The 15,063-nt window shown below is 38.4% G+C and overlaps 1 protein-coding gene and 1 pseudogene across 3 annotated transcripts in view; one reads left to right on the top strand and one right to left on the bottom strand.

Moving 5' to 3' along the window:
- Positions 1–5,710, top strand: part of Psma8 (proteasome 20S subunit alpha 8) — a 53,664-nt gene extending 47,954 nt beyond the window's left edge. For all 3 annotated transcript variants that reach the window (XM_087193924.1, XM_004853138.3, XM_087193929.1), the window contains one exon: positions 1,776–5,710. In XM_087193924.1, the coding sequence (XP_087050050.1) occupies positions 1,776–1,868 (93 nt within the window). In that variant the 3' untranslated portion in view covers positions 1,869–5,710. The remainder of the gene's footprint in view (positions 1–1,775) is intronic.
- On the bottom strand, positions 5,699–13,351 carry LOC101707375 (guanine deaminase pseudogene; annotated as a pseudogene).
- Between the last annotated feature and the right edge of the window lie 1,712 nt (positions 13,352–15,063).

Raw genomic sequence — 15,063 nt, 5'->3', positions numbered from 1 at the left:
ATAGCCTCAGAGAGATGAGGGAATACTTTAAAAAAGAAACATTCAGAGAGTCCAAAGTGCTCTTTTGGAAAACAAGACTATACTGGCCAGAATTAAAAATTCAGTAAAAAGATTAGAATACAAAATGAAATCAAGGAAATCTTCCAGAAAGTAAAGCACAAAGATCTAGAGATAACCATAGGAAAGATAAATTTAAATATTAGAGTATAAGTTCCATTCTATCTACAATAAAAAGGAAAAACAGATATGAGAATTAAAATTATCCATGAAATACTAGAAGGAAAATTCTTAGAACTCTAGGCTACAAGTTATGAAGCTTTTAGCATGGTAAATGAAAAAGAGCAACCATTGATATTTCATCAAAAAGTTTTGGAAACCAGGGATGAAATGGGAGTCAGGAAGACACATGATGTAGGTACTAGGAAGTCAGGAGATGATGTCTGAGATGGGATAAAGAAAGAAATAGCAGTGAAAACATAATGCAGAAATTCGAAGGTAAATAGCAGAAGGAACAGAGTTAATTGAGGATTGGAGGGAGCAGAGGTGGATCAGGGGATCGTTATATTCCACTATTAACTTTTTTGTGCCATTTGAGTTTATATACTTAGGTACAAATAGTACCGGGGTAAAGGGACTTAATTGGATGTAGCTTGCTACCTCCTTGATTTCAAAATGTTCAGACACTGGACCTATTATTGTGAAGGCCTCTTGTACTCTTCCCCAAATAATGTCATACCACTTTATTCAGCTTTTTATTTTAACACAGTGATCTATTACATGTCTGGTTTCCTTCCACTAAGCTGTAGACTCCTTACTGGAAGGCAAGAACTGTACTGTCTCACTTTTCATTTTCAGAGCCCATGAAACAATAAATGCATGATGGGTACATTTACATCATAATATGATTAGATAATATACATAAATTGTTGACAAATACGGATTTTCTGATATACATCTTACTTTTGAAATGGAAAGATTCTGGAGTTAAAACAGGAGTCAGTCTTCATTTTTAATCCCTCTTCAATTTTTGGTCAAATAAATTAGCTTTAGGAATCTCAACTTCCTTATATATAAAATCTGGCAGTGGACTAATTGCTGAAATCTCTTCCTTCCCTATCATCTTTTAAAATTTGTTTTGTCATAAAGTTGCTTATTCCTTTTTTCAGTTTCCTTAATAGCTCTTTCATTATTAAGATAACTAAATTTAGGTCTCCCTATGTAAATATCTTCAGTTAAATAGACTTTTAGCATCAATTATATAATCTGGATCTGGTTGTGAGGAGTAAAACTTGAAATCAAAATTATGTTGTAAATTCTTAGAAGATACAAACTCTCTTTGCTTTCTGCTTAGTGAAGGAAACAAACAAAGCAGTGTAAATCATCTTTTCTCATCTCTCTTGGCTATTTTATAAGCTACCTTAAAATAGTTAAACTCTATCAGAGAAGTACCAAACAGGGTGAGGTGAGGGCGCTTCAATAATGTGTTTTTTGCTCCTGACTAATGATAAGCCTTGCATTAGAGTGTTTTCAGAGTTAGATGCATGAATAGATGTATAATTTACTATCGCATTTTACCCAGCTTTCTTTTATAGTACAATGATACTGAAAATGTTAGAGATCTGATTTTGTCCATAATTATTATGTGTTGCTTTTTATTATATATTTGAAGATACAAAACATAAAGTTATGAGTAGAAAATATAAATTTTTAGAAGATGGGATTTCTTTGTATTGTCATTATAAAATTTGCTTTAAAATTTTTTTTCCCCTTTTCAGATGTTTAGTGCCAAAGAAATTAAATTACAAGTAACTGAATTAGAAAAGGAAAAGGAAGAAGCAGAGAAGAAAAAATCAAAGAAGACTGTCTAATTCTTAGGATGAACACTGGGAGCTTTTCAGTAGTTTTGTTATACTACTTGGAATTACTGGGGTTTTAGATGAAATAAGTTTTCAGTGTCATGTTTAGTATTTGTATGTGCTGCTTTGAAAATGCCAGATAGGTGGCCATCTTTATAGTCTATTACCCAGTCAGACATGGGTTAATGTGAAAATTTTCTTTAAAAGGAGATTCCAGTAATTGTTGAAAGTAGTCCTAATTCTACATAAGCCTGAAGCTGTATAACTTTTCGAGTGTATTGCTTTTCTTCATATAACCAAATTTGATTAAGAGAAAATTTCTAATTTAAAAAATCAGTAATTTAGTGAAGTTTGAATATTCACTGTCAGTTAAAAAGCTCTTTCAAAATATATTAAATTTAACACTGAATTGCTTTTGTTAAATGCATGAAAAAGCATCCCTATGTTGATAAACTGTCAAAATTTTGTCAAATTTCATTTTAAATATTTTGGAGTTTTTAAAAACTCTTTTTATTTTATAAGTTGCAATGTACTATCTTGTTCATGGGATATTAAAGTCCAAATCCAAATGGGCAGGTAAAATGTAATAAGAGTTTAAGGGCATTCTAATAGGATGCTAGTTTGAAATAGGAAATTAATACCAGTAATTTTTTTTTTTTTTTTTTTTGGGTACCAAGGATTGAACTCGGGTCCTTGTGCTTGCAAGGCAAGCAATGGAACCACTGAGCTAAATCCCTAGCCCTATATCAGTAATTTTTAGTTTAGATTTTATTTCATCTCAAGTTTGTTCAGTATGTTAGGTTTGTTACATGTTTTTCTGTCAAATGCTTGAGTGCTTATGTTATGCTTGCCATTATGCTGGGCATATTAGGAGGAACAAGACAAGTATATAAAGTGATTCCTGCCCACAGACAGGGTTGGTCTAAATGGCCCACAAAAACCATGTGCTTAATGCCTGTAGTGAGTTATGTATTTGAAAACAAAGGATATTAACAGGCACAAAAACATAAGCACATATACCATAGTATTTCAGAGTTTGTTTTCTGTTTTTGTTTTTGTTTTTGTTTCTTTTTATGTACTGTGTTGAAAATAGGAAAGAGTCAAGTTGAGTTTTTGGTGAGGAATGAAAAGCTCAGGACTGAGCCCAGGGCCTTCACACCGGGGCCTGCCCCAGCCTTTTGTTTTGTTTTGTTTTGTTTTGTTTTGTTTTGTTTAATGAGACGGGGCCTCACGGAACTGCCCAGGCTGCGATCAGGTGTGTCGCGCCCCACCTGAGCCAGCTGGTCTATTTCAGACAAATCAGATCAAGGTGGTAAAGAAAAGCATGGGTCAGCAGGTCTCAGAAGACCTGAGCCACGGATGGTCCCACTACTCTAATGCCAGGCCAAAGAAAAGGGTAGGTTCAGAATTTTAAGAAATATAATGGCCTTATAAGGCTGCCTCACTGGTGTTCATCTTGGCTAAATTTACTGCACTTCCATTCCCCACATGTAAGGATTATGTGGCATTTTCTAGGGCTCTATGTACACTCTGTATTCCTGACTCTGACTTATGGCCAGCTGCTTTCCTAGTTTTGTTTTTTTTTCTCCTAGTTTCATTGGAACCATGGAATATTGTGAGTCCCTGTACACTTCCTTTGTAAAAGTTTAGGATCAGACTGAAATATCCGTATCCTAATGCCCTCCTGGCCCTGCTTAACTTTACAGAAGCAAAAGTGCTTCCTATGTGAAAGATATACTACACAAAATTTAGCGCTTTTGACAAAAAAAATTTAATGATCAATAATCAGCTGCCACTAGAGATATCCTAAACACAGATGCAGAAGGCATGTGTCCTACTGTACTACAATGAACCCATTGTGAAACCTCGATGTCCTTGAAACATGGCTCAGCATGTTGCACAAGTACTTCTTTTTTAGCAGTTGTCATATTATATTAGAATGATCTGTTTGATCTACTTATTTGACGATTATTGAGTGCTTTAAATGGCAGACACTGTGTTAGATGCTAACTAGTGATATAGACTCACTTTTTCCTTATTTCTATATACTAGAAAGACACATTAAACTCAAATAATTTTAATTACATTTGGGATTAGTTGGTGAAGCTCATTGTAGCTGTCTTCTAAACTAGAAGACCTTCAGGAGCTTTAGGCAGAGATGCATGTCTTTTTCATCTCTGTTTCCATAGCATGACTATGGCTATGACTTAAAACTCCTTGTATCCAGACTGTATACAACTCCTTGTATTCAGACTGTATCCCTTAAAACATCAGATATTGGGAGAAAGGAGGAGACAGCCTGTTCTAATAACTTAGTGTAAAAGTCAGCATCCTAACATCTTTGGCACTTGTTAAACATTATAGTGATGGGAAGGTATCACATAGTCAATGAATATAAGTTCATATATATTCATATACAGTATATTCAAATGAAAGTGGGTTCAGGCTCTGGTTAAATAAAAATGGGGATTTTCCAGGAAGGTAGGACCAAATTATTATGCAATAACATATGGCTCTGGAAAACCTGAAGGTGCAGTAACTGAAATGGCATTCCTATACTATTCATCTCTGAACATTATCTGTGCAGGTACCAGAAATGAGCAAGATATAGTCTTTGTTCTGAAGAAGTCATAATACCAAATAGTCAAGCTCATTCTTTTTTTTTAATCTTAAGATCATAATGTGATTTTAATTCCAGGTCATGGAAAAGAATACTCTATTAGTTAGGAAGCATAACATCACACTGTTTAATGTTCCTAGATGTCTAGTACAGATTAAGTTTTCTTAACATCAACATTAACTGGAATAGCTGCATATTTTTTATTATACTTCAAATGTCCAGAAAATTATTAACGAATTAAACAGACAATTGGATACAATTGAAAAACAGCACTTTCAATATACAGAGTTTAAAGATTTTTAGTAATATTTCTTTAACATAATTTGTCCTTCATTTTAAAGCTGTAGCATATTGATATTTGAGGATAACATTTCCAGCAACTACAGCATAGTGTTGGGTAGAACAGGCCTTTGCAAAGAAGCCTGTCCTGTCAGCATCTACAGCTCTTTGACACCAAATTACTTGCCCCAATTTATGAAGGCGCAAATCTACACAGCAATGGTTTATGGAATCTGTTTCTCTTATAATAAAATAGTGACAAATTAAGATGATTTTAAAGTACACAAAATACAACAATTTTATGCCATGTGGTTATATGAATAATATTCCTAAGAGACTTTAAATCTTTAATACTCAACTTCTGTCAAACACTTTGAAGCATAGAACTATATTTAAAAACCATATGGCTTTCAATTTTTGATATTCATCCCTGAAAGAAGGCAAAACACAACAATAACATGTCTCTGAAATGCAAGTTTCTAACACAAGGTCAATCTAGAAATACATTTTAAAATTCAATAAGTTGTCTTTTTAAATCAGTATGCTCAGGATATAATTTTCAAACACAATCTGAAGTGATTTTCCAACATTTGTTCACCATCTAACTTTTGCTCCCTCATAAAAATACAACTATGGGACCATTTTCAGTTCCATAATTTTCATACTTACTAGCTCAAAATATCTAGCCAGATAGGAATATCTTTTTTCTCTGCATTTCCACATATGAAAAAGATTTTACTTCATTCTTATAATGAGCCACCACTAGCAATAACATTCTCTTTTGCTGGAGCTTAAAGTAAATCTGAACAGCTCAAAAGATTTTCATAAAATTATGAACCTGCCAGGAAGAGCTGAGAATAAACACACTTCCTTCAAACAATTTACCAGCTAAATACAGTAACTAGACACAGAAAGAGACCATCATTCCAAGAATGACATACTTTTTGACTTTCTGACCCTCCCTGGGCACAAGGGAGATACAGAGCCAGGTCATCCCAGGAGAACCTTGTAGATGCCCAAGGGTCTTACACTGAGCTAGAAAATGGAACCACCTGCTTTTAGCCCACATAAACCTCCTCAATATTTCAGTCACCTCCTAGATAGAAGAACTTCTGAATAACAGCATCAGAAGCATCACCAGTAAAATGCCCACAAACAGGTCTATGGGAGAGTCAGATGCTTTGGTGTTGATCAGGATGGCGTCAAATTCTTTGCCAACTTCAAAGTTTCCAATCTCACTTGCCAGTCCCAGGCCTTGACTTCCTCCAAGAGTAGCTAGTCTGAAGACTTCATTGAGTGAGCAGCTTTTCTCATTTACCTTTATTAATAAAAGGACATTGGAAACCATCACTGCTCTTCTGATTGCATCAAGCATGGAATATGAATAACCACCAGCCACATCTGTCCCCAGCCCTATCTTCACCTTATGTTTCAGGACTTCAAGCACATTTAGAAAACCATTGCTGAGTAATAAGTTTAGAATTGGGACAACATGATATGGAAGCTCCTCATTCACGAAATATGTCCAGTTCTTCTGCAGAAAGGTAGCCGCCATGCACCATCACTGTCTTATTGGTCAGAATATTTTTATCATAGATATCTGTGTAGGTCTTATAACTGGGGAACAAGTTTTTCAGTGCTTCAACTTCATCCAGAGTTTCACTTTTATGGCTCTGAATGTGCAACTCATCGGCCTTAGCAGTGCTGCCAAGTTCACCTATCAAGGTCTCAGAGCAGGAAAGGGAAAAACGTGGTGTCACTATGGGCATCACTCTGGAATACTTCAAGCATTTCTGACATTAATCTTTTTGTTTCCCTGACTGATTCCTCAGTGATTTCCTTATATTCTGGAACACTGTTATTCAAATCCATGCACATTTTGCCAACAAATGCCCATTGCCCAAATTTATCTGTAATTTCTGCAAGGAGCAGGGATCCATCCTTGTGAATTGTTCCAAAGTAGCAAGCTGTGGTTGTTCCATTCTTTAATGTTCTCCTAACATCTTAGGTGTAGATTTCCTCAGCAAGCGTGGTGCTCTGGAATTTATGCTCCATAGGAAATGTGTAGATCTTCAGTCACTCCAAAAGTGGCAAGTCTACATTACTTCCAGCAAAGGTGTACTGAGGGGCATGGACGTGTGTATCTACCAGCCCAGGTATGAAGAACTCATGGTGGCCCAGCTCTCTTATGTTACTTGATTTGAAGCCCCATTCTTTGGATAGTTTTTCTTGCTGAGATGCTTCTTCTAAAAACACTATTTTGCCACTGTCGCTCAGGCCAAGGAGATGATCTCGAAGCACCTCCATGGGGGATGTCTATGTGGACTGGATGAAAGTCCCTCAGAAGATATGAGCCAGGGGCAGAATCCAGGTGGCACACAGGTCAGTGCAGGGGTTGGGTGTGGAGGCATACAGCGAGGCACGTGGGACTCTGCACTGTCAAATTCATTCTTACAAGTTATATGAATGCTGAAGTCTGTTTCTGTTTTGGCTTGTAACTAAATGTCCCCCCCAAAGCCTCATGTGGTCATAGGTAGGGTATTTCAGAGGTGAGTGGATATAAGGTGTGTGATACTGGGATCAAGGGCATATGATACTAAATTGGTATAGCATCATTCTGGGTGTGGCTAATGGAAGGCTCATCCTGGGTATAAGTGGCACCAACCAATAGGTTTGTAGCCAGAATGACTACAAGACTATAAAGGGAAAGATAGAAGGGAGGCTACTATTGTTTTCCTGGCTCCTGCCTACCATGCCATGGACCGTTTCTTCTCTGTGATGTCCCTCTGCCATGCCACCCTGCCTTGGAGCCAGCTGACTATGAACTGAAACCTCTACCATCTGTGAGCCAAGATAAACCTTTCCTCCTTTAACTTGTGGGTATCAGATATTTTGTCTGTCATGAGAAAGACAGTTTTCTTTACAAGCTGTGATTTAGTATGGGGTATGTTGCTAATGGTTTCTGAGTAACTTATTTAAATATTCCCTAAAGTAGTACACAGCACCAGATCTTTTATTTTTGGGTTTTGTTTTTAGACAGGCTCTTGTTATGTAATTCAGGATGGCCCTGAGCTCACTATATATCCCAGGCTGGCCTCGAAATCAAGGCAAGTGCTGGGATTACAGGTGAGTGCCACCATGCCCAGCACCACCAGATCTTTTCAAAAGGAAATGAAACCTATTTATTGTGTTAACAAAAGAAGGGGTGAGACCTCCATGTGTCCCAGTTTCTACCTCTGATCTGAGACCAGGACAATCTGTACCTCTGGGTGGATTTGGCATAAATAGATTAAATGTTAATGGATCTCTTCTAAACTACAGCTCATCTCTGTGGATCTCCATATTTCTAATCTTGGAGAAGTAGGAATACATCAGCTGAAGGATATGTGTAATTTCACTCCTTACTTTAACTTAACAAGTACTCATAAAATACTGCCTGCCAGACACTATTATGAGTTCCTCACAAAGAGTAACTCATTTTACTCCCTTACCAATTCTCAGGAGATAAGCTCTATAACTTACACCCTGGTGCTGTAGCTTGTAGTGCTCGCTACCACAACTGTCCATCAAAATGGGAATGACTTCTCATTAATCTGTCCCTCACAGGATGTAAGGGGCAAGAACTTTGTTATGGTTTAAATATGAAGTGACCCCCGGTGACTTGTATATTAGGGCTTAATCCATAATGTAGCAGTATTCAGAGTGGGGCCTGGATTGGATCATGAAGGCACTAAGCACATCAATGAATAGAACCATTCATTAGTTTAATGGGCTGTTAGGAAACAGGACCTAGTTGAAGGAGATAAGTCACTGCGAGTGTGCCTTTGAAGTATTTTCTCTTTGGGGGCTCTTTCCTTTCTACACTGCTTCCTGGCTCCCATGAGGTGAGCAGCTTTCCTCATCCACAGTCTTCTACCATGATGTTTCTGCCTTGGAGCCTCTTGACCCTAGAGCAAAACCCCTAAAACTGAGAGCCAAAATAAACCTTTTCTTCTTTAAGTTGTTTTTGTTGAGTATTTAATCACATTAGTGAAAATTTGACCAACATAAGCTTTAAAATCTTTTAAAAAAAAAATATCATTGGCCTTGTTCCTCCAGGGACTCAGTTACTCTGGTGTCAGAATCTGTTTGTTTGTTTGTTTGTTTTGTTTTTGGCATAACTTCTTTATTTTGCATTAAAAGTCTAAGTATTATTTTGACCAGGTTTCATGGGTCATTACAAAGTAAAGTTTTATTTAGTGTGAATTTTTAACCAAAAATACTCAAACATTATTGTATTTAATATATCACTTTTAGCATTATGTCATATTTGTTGATAATGGAGAAAACAATAGGAAAAAAGAGTTTTGAAAGGTTCTCCAAATGACACTTATTTGATTGAGTTATAATTCTCTTTGACATGTATATGACATGTGAGCTTTCATGCTTTGGAAGGTGGGCCTGACTGCACTAGGAATTCAGGGAGATTCAAGGCCACCTATTTGAGGCATGATACTTGGATTTTGCAGATAGTGTTATATTTCCTTTATGCCCATTTCCATTGAGATCGTTTGGTTAAAAGATAAAAGATTCACTCAGGTGGCTTTAAGTTAGGATACAAGAAAATAAAGGCTCTCATGTGGAAACACAAACCTGGGAACAAAAGCATTGCTTAGCCTCCTGGAACTGGCATCCCGAAATGTCAACGTCAGAGCTTTCAGATCTTAACACTAATAGTGAAGCAATAGCAGGATCAGTTGCTTCCTGCATATCTGTTCTGTACTTTCTTTATTGCTTAGCTTTGTCAGCTTTGTTTTCTTTAACTTTTTTTTTCCTTTGGTACCGGGGATAGAACTCCGGTCCTTGCACTTGCGCAGCAGGTGGTGAAACCACTGAGCTAAATCCCCAGCCCCTCGTTAACTTATTGCTAACACCAACTCATCACTTCTTTTTCCTTGAAACCTTCTAGCATGTACATGTGTGTGATTGTCTTCCTAGCCTCTCTTACTTCTGATCATGTCACTGCAGCTTCCACAGGTAACTTTGTTCCTCTAGTGTTCCGAATTCCTATTCTGCGATGTGCTTGGACCAGCTCATATTGTTTGTATCAGGATCACCTTGGCCAAAGGATTGGCTGTCCTTGGGCCACCTTCCTGTTGCTTGTCTTGGCAGTGGTACAGGGCCATGTGGATCCACGTGTGGATGCCCTTCATGTCAGAATACCGGTTATCTTGTGAGAGGCTGTGGATAAAGTAAACATCACAACTTATGTATGTAATGTACACTGAGAAAACTTTTTCCTCCTTCTTTTCTGAGCAGACTGTGGAAATTTCTCATGACTCACCTCAGTAGTGCTCAGAAAAGGCTATCCTTGGGTTTGGTTGGAGGCTTGACCTCTTTACTGTGATCTGTCTTATACTGCCTAGTAATTGTTTCGTTCTTGTATCTGCTGCTGAAGTGTAAGCCTATCGGCTTCGGGTCTGTAACCTTACAGTATGGACCTCAATTTATGATTACCAATTAAGCAAGCTTTAACAGTACAAGGATAGGCAAGGTTCTGTGTACTATTCAACCTCTGAAAGAGGAGGAAGTGTGGAAGAATTCCTTCTTCTTCTTCTTCTTCTTCTTCTTCTTCTTCTTCTTCTTCTTCTTCTTCTTCTTATTATTATTATTATTATACTAGGAATTGAACCAGGACCTTCATACTGAGCTACATTCCCACCTTTTTAAAATTTATTATTTTGAGATAGGGCCTCACTAAGTAGCACAGACTGGGATAAAACTTGGAATCCTCCTGCTTCAGCCTCCCAGAGTGTTGGGACATGCACCACCATGCCCAACTGGATTCTTCTTTTTGACAGTCAAGGTGTATGGATCATTAGAGAGGTTACTCTCCTTAAGAACTGGCTGTTTCGGGAAATGCATGGTCCTGGGCAGAGGAGCAGCCTCGGCATGGTTTCCTAAATGTTATCCTCCCTAAAGCTTCCCTTCTGATGGTAACAAGTATCATGTGGTCAGTGTGTTCTTGGTTAGGGAGGTTTGTGAAACATGAGCTTAAAAAAAGTAAAGTGGTTTTTTCATTGTAGTGGTTATCAAAATGTGGTCTGTCTACTGGTATACGTGACCATCTCATGAGGTTTATGGGAGATGTTTGGTTTTTTCCATTGTGTGGACATTTCTTTTGATGGCACAGGAGCAACAATGGGTCTGATTTAGAACAAATCATGGCAGCGACACTATGATGGTTAATTTTAGGGTTCAGCTTGACTGGGTTAAGGGTTTCCCAGATAGCTGTGAAACCTTATTTCTGGGTGCATCTGTGAGTTTCCAGAAGGTATTAACACGTTAGTCAGGACTGAGTAAGGAAGATCTGCTCTTACCCAATAGGCACTGTCTAATTGACTGACACCAGGAAGAAAGGAACACTCATCTCTTACATGTTCCTATCTCTCAGAGCTGGGATACTGTTGTCTTCTCGCCCTTGGGTAGTAGGACTCTAGATTCTCCTACTGTTGGATTTAGGATTTGCAGCAGGGGCCTGCTATGCTTCTGGTCCTAGTCTCAGACTGAGAGTTACATCACAGGCTTCATTGGTTCTGAGGCCTTTGATTTGGACTGAGCCACCCTGAAGATTTCCTAGGTTCAAGAGGATCTTCCTCCCTCAGCCTCTCAGGATGCTGGGATCACAGGCCTCTGCCAGCCCCATCCATTTTTCAAAAGTTTTAGCCTTAATGTATTGGCACTGGGGAGATGAGGAGAGACAGAGAAAAAATTTTGCCTATTGTGATGGTTAATCTTCATTGTCAACTTGATTTTCTTGGTAGTCACTTACATTAGGAAAGCACACTTCTGGTTGTATCTAGGTGAGTTACGGAGGTGTAACCTTAGAGGCTATACTTGGTCCTTGGCCACTTCCTTTCTGGTTTCTTCCGTGTCTCTCTGATCTTCAGCCATTGTGAAGTGAGCAGCTTTTCTCTGCCACACCCTTCTGCCATGATATTTCTGCCTTGGAGCCAGCTGACCATGGACTGAAACCTCTAAAACTATTAGCCAAAATAAGCCTTTCCTCCTTTAAATTTTGGGTGTTAGATGTTTTGTCCCAGCAACAGAAAGATGACTAATACACTTATGGAAGAAGTATCGAATTTTTGTTTGATGGAAGCGGACTTCAAACCTTTAAACCACTTGAGAACTATTATATCAAGAACAAGAGTAGGGCCAGGCTCATTGGTACACACATATAATCCCAGCTACTCAAGAGGCTGGGGCAACAGGATTACAACTTCAAGGCCAGCCTGGGCAACTCAGAAAGATCCTTCAAAACAAAACAAAAGCATGAAACATATCATTGTTCCTATTATGGAATTACATCTAATCAACTCACTAATGCTACAAAAACATATGATTTACAAATTAATTCCATCAGATAACAGATATTCCTTAAGTATCTACTGTGGGTAAGGCCCTGTTCAAGGGTATAGGGGTATAACCATGAACAAGAAGATTCTTGTCTTCATAATCATTCTAGCCAGATGTGGTGCTGCATAACTGTAATCCTAGCACTGGGAAGGGTGAGGCAGGAGGACTGAATTTGAGGACAGCCTGGGCAACTTAGCAAGACCCTGTGTCAAAAAACAACAACAAAAAAAACCCCAGAACATTCTAGACAAGAAAAATACTGAAATCTTCCTGGTGTGTTGTATTTCATCTAGTTGAACACTTTTACCATGGCTTTCTGACTTCACCCATTGTGGCTGTTTTTACCTACACCTGCAGCCTCTCTTTCTTCTCTAGTTCCCCTTATTGGTTCCTTTTTCTATGCTGCTGTGAAATGCTGAGGTTTGATGTGGGTTTTTCTCTTTTTTACAGTACTTTTTCTTCCTCGTGATAACATTCAATCCCATCACTTCTATTCTGTGCCAGGAAGTGTGGGTTGAAAGGTAATATAAAACCAGGATCATGTTTCCCTTTCAAGTTCTATTTGATCTCTTTTTTTTGGGTTCTGATGATTAAACTCAGGGCCTTCACCCTGAACTACATTGCCAGACATTTTTTCAGTTTTTATTTTGCGACTAAGCCACTAAGTTGCCCAAGCTGGACTGAAATTTGCAATCCTCCTGGCTCAGCCTCTGAGAGTGCCATTGGCTCTTTCTTGAACTTGAATCCTTCATCTTTCACATCAGAGCTACTTCGTCCTCAATCTGACACATTCATTATGAATGAAATCACTCAGCATTTACCCACGTTCTGAAGCTGGAAATGTGAGAGATGTTCCTTTTGTTTTGTTTTGTTTTTTGAGGCAGGGTCTTGCTGTAGAGCCCAGGCTGGCCTGGATCTTCCTACCTCATTCTTGTAAGTGCTAGAATCACAGGCATGAGCCCCCATATCCAATGAGAGAAATTCTCAGTCCTTCATTCACTTATTCAGCAACTTCATTCAATTTACAGTGAAGGTCCAGTGCTTGCTTCGGCAGCACATATACAGTGAAGGTCCGGAGTTTTACCTCTAAAATATGCTTCTAATCTGCTCAAGACTGCCACGCTCACCTCTTGGCAGGCCTGCTCCAGGAACCATCTGAGGACTCTCTCATTTCCTCTTCTGCCTTCCCCAAGTCCATGTTACACAATGACAATGATCTTGTGGGAATCGAAGTTACTCAGAAAAATGATAGGATACATCATAAGGATCCAGGAATGCAGGCACAAGCGCAGTGGTAAATTCTGCATGGAAGGCCCTGGGTTCAACTCCCATCACCAAAACCAAAGAAGTGATCACATTTAGCACAAGCAACAGTGAGACAGATTGACACTATATGTCACCTGATGTGATGCACAAGTCACAGCCTCACTTGTGTTGCATGCCTGTCAAAACGAATAACCTCATTCCCAGCACTCTGGGGGCTGAGGCAAAAGGATTGCAACTTTGAGCACAGCTTGGGTAACTTAACAAGGCTCTGTCTCAGAATGAAAACTGGGCTAGGGATATATCTCACTTGGAAGGCCTGGGTTCGATCCCTAATACCACTGCCACCACCCCTACCAAAAAAAAAAAAAAAAAAAAAAAGCATAACCTGAATCTAATCATGAGGAAACAATAGACAAATCAATCCAAATTGAGACCATTCTATAAAATAATTGGCCTGTTGTTTTCAAAAATACCAATATCATGAAAAACAAAGGAAGGTTAAATGCTTTGCTTTGAATTTATTTCTACATATTTTATATATTTTTCTTTATTTACTTGTTCTTGGAAGTACTTGGGATATGAACCTAGGGCCTCACATACACTATACTAGTTAGCTACCATTGTGCTACACCCCTAATCCTGAGTGCTTTATTTAAAGGAGACTAAAGAGATGTATAAAGCTAGATGCAATGCACGGTTCTGAGTTGGATCCCGGACTAGCAAAAAGTTGCTGTAAAGGATATTATTGGGCAAAAATTTTAAAAAATGCTGATTTAAGACCTCTTGACTAAATAGTTAAGGCTAAATTTCCTAATTTTGGGCCGGGGACTTAGCTCAATGGTTTTGCTACCTGGTGTGCAAGTGCAAGGATCCGAGTTCGATCCCCGGTACCAAAAAAAAAGAAAAGAAAATTTCCTAATTTTGTTAGTTGCTCTGAGGTAGTGAATGTCTGTTTTTTGGAAATACAGAGTCTACCATGAAAAGGTATACACACTTCAGGAAAAGAAAAACTTGTATAAATATTTTATTGAGACATCAGGAGATAACAAGTTACCTTGCCCTTTGCAATTACAAGAGGTGCTCCAAGTGGTGGCCATGAGCTTGCAGACATTATTAGTACAGCAAACTGCTGCTTGGGTAACCTTGGTCACTGAAATTGCTGCACATGCATTTTCAATTTCTTTTCTAAAGGCTGGCAGTGTAGAGGGTTTTCTGCCATATAGGATATCCTCCTCTAGGGTCCCCCATATAAGGGTAACACCATCTGTTGGAAAAACATCGTACTATTTTTCTTTTCCTGAAGTGTGTATACATTCATTTTTGTTGGACTGTATCTGTTGAAGTATTCAGAGGTAAAGGAATGTGTCTGTGGCTTACTTTCAAGTTCAAGGTGAAAAAGCATATCCAGTCAGTTCTCTTTACTCTACATAGCTACATTTTAAATGTCTCTGCAAATGCTGAATTAGTACATCCCCTACCTTTGCTCATAGGAGAAACAGAGTTAGATTCCTGCAAGCCTTTAGTCATAACATTTTGTGCACTGATCTATGTATAGCATTGTTTTATGTGTGCTAGTGTTTGAAGACACTTTATTTAATAAATACTGTTGATCCATTAACATTGTACTCACAGCCAACACCCCTA

Source organism: Heterocephalus glaber, unplaced genomic scaffold (assembly GCF_053883595.1).
Source record: "Heterocephalus glaber isolate CG9 unplaced genomic scaffold, H.glaber_assembly_v1.0 deba00000331, whole genome shotgun sequence".
Taxonomy (NCBI): domain Eukaryota; kingdom Metazoa; phylum Chordata; class Mammalia; order Rodentia; family Bathyergidae; genus Heterocephalus; species Heterocephalus glaber.
The sequence above is the reverse complement of the archived record's forward strand: the minus strand, read 5'-3'. Positions and strand labels throughout refer to the sequence as shown.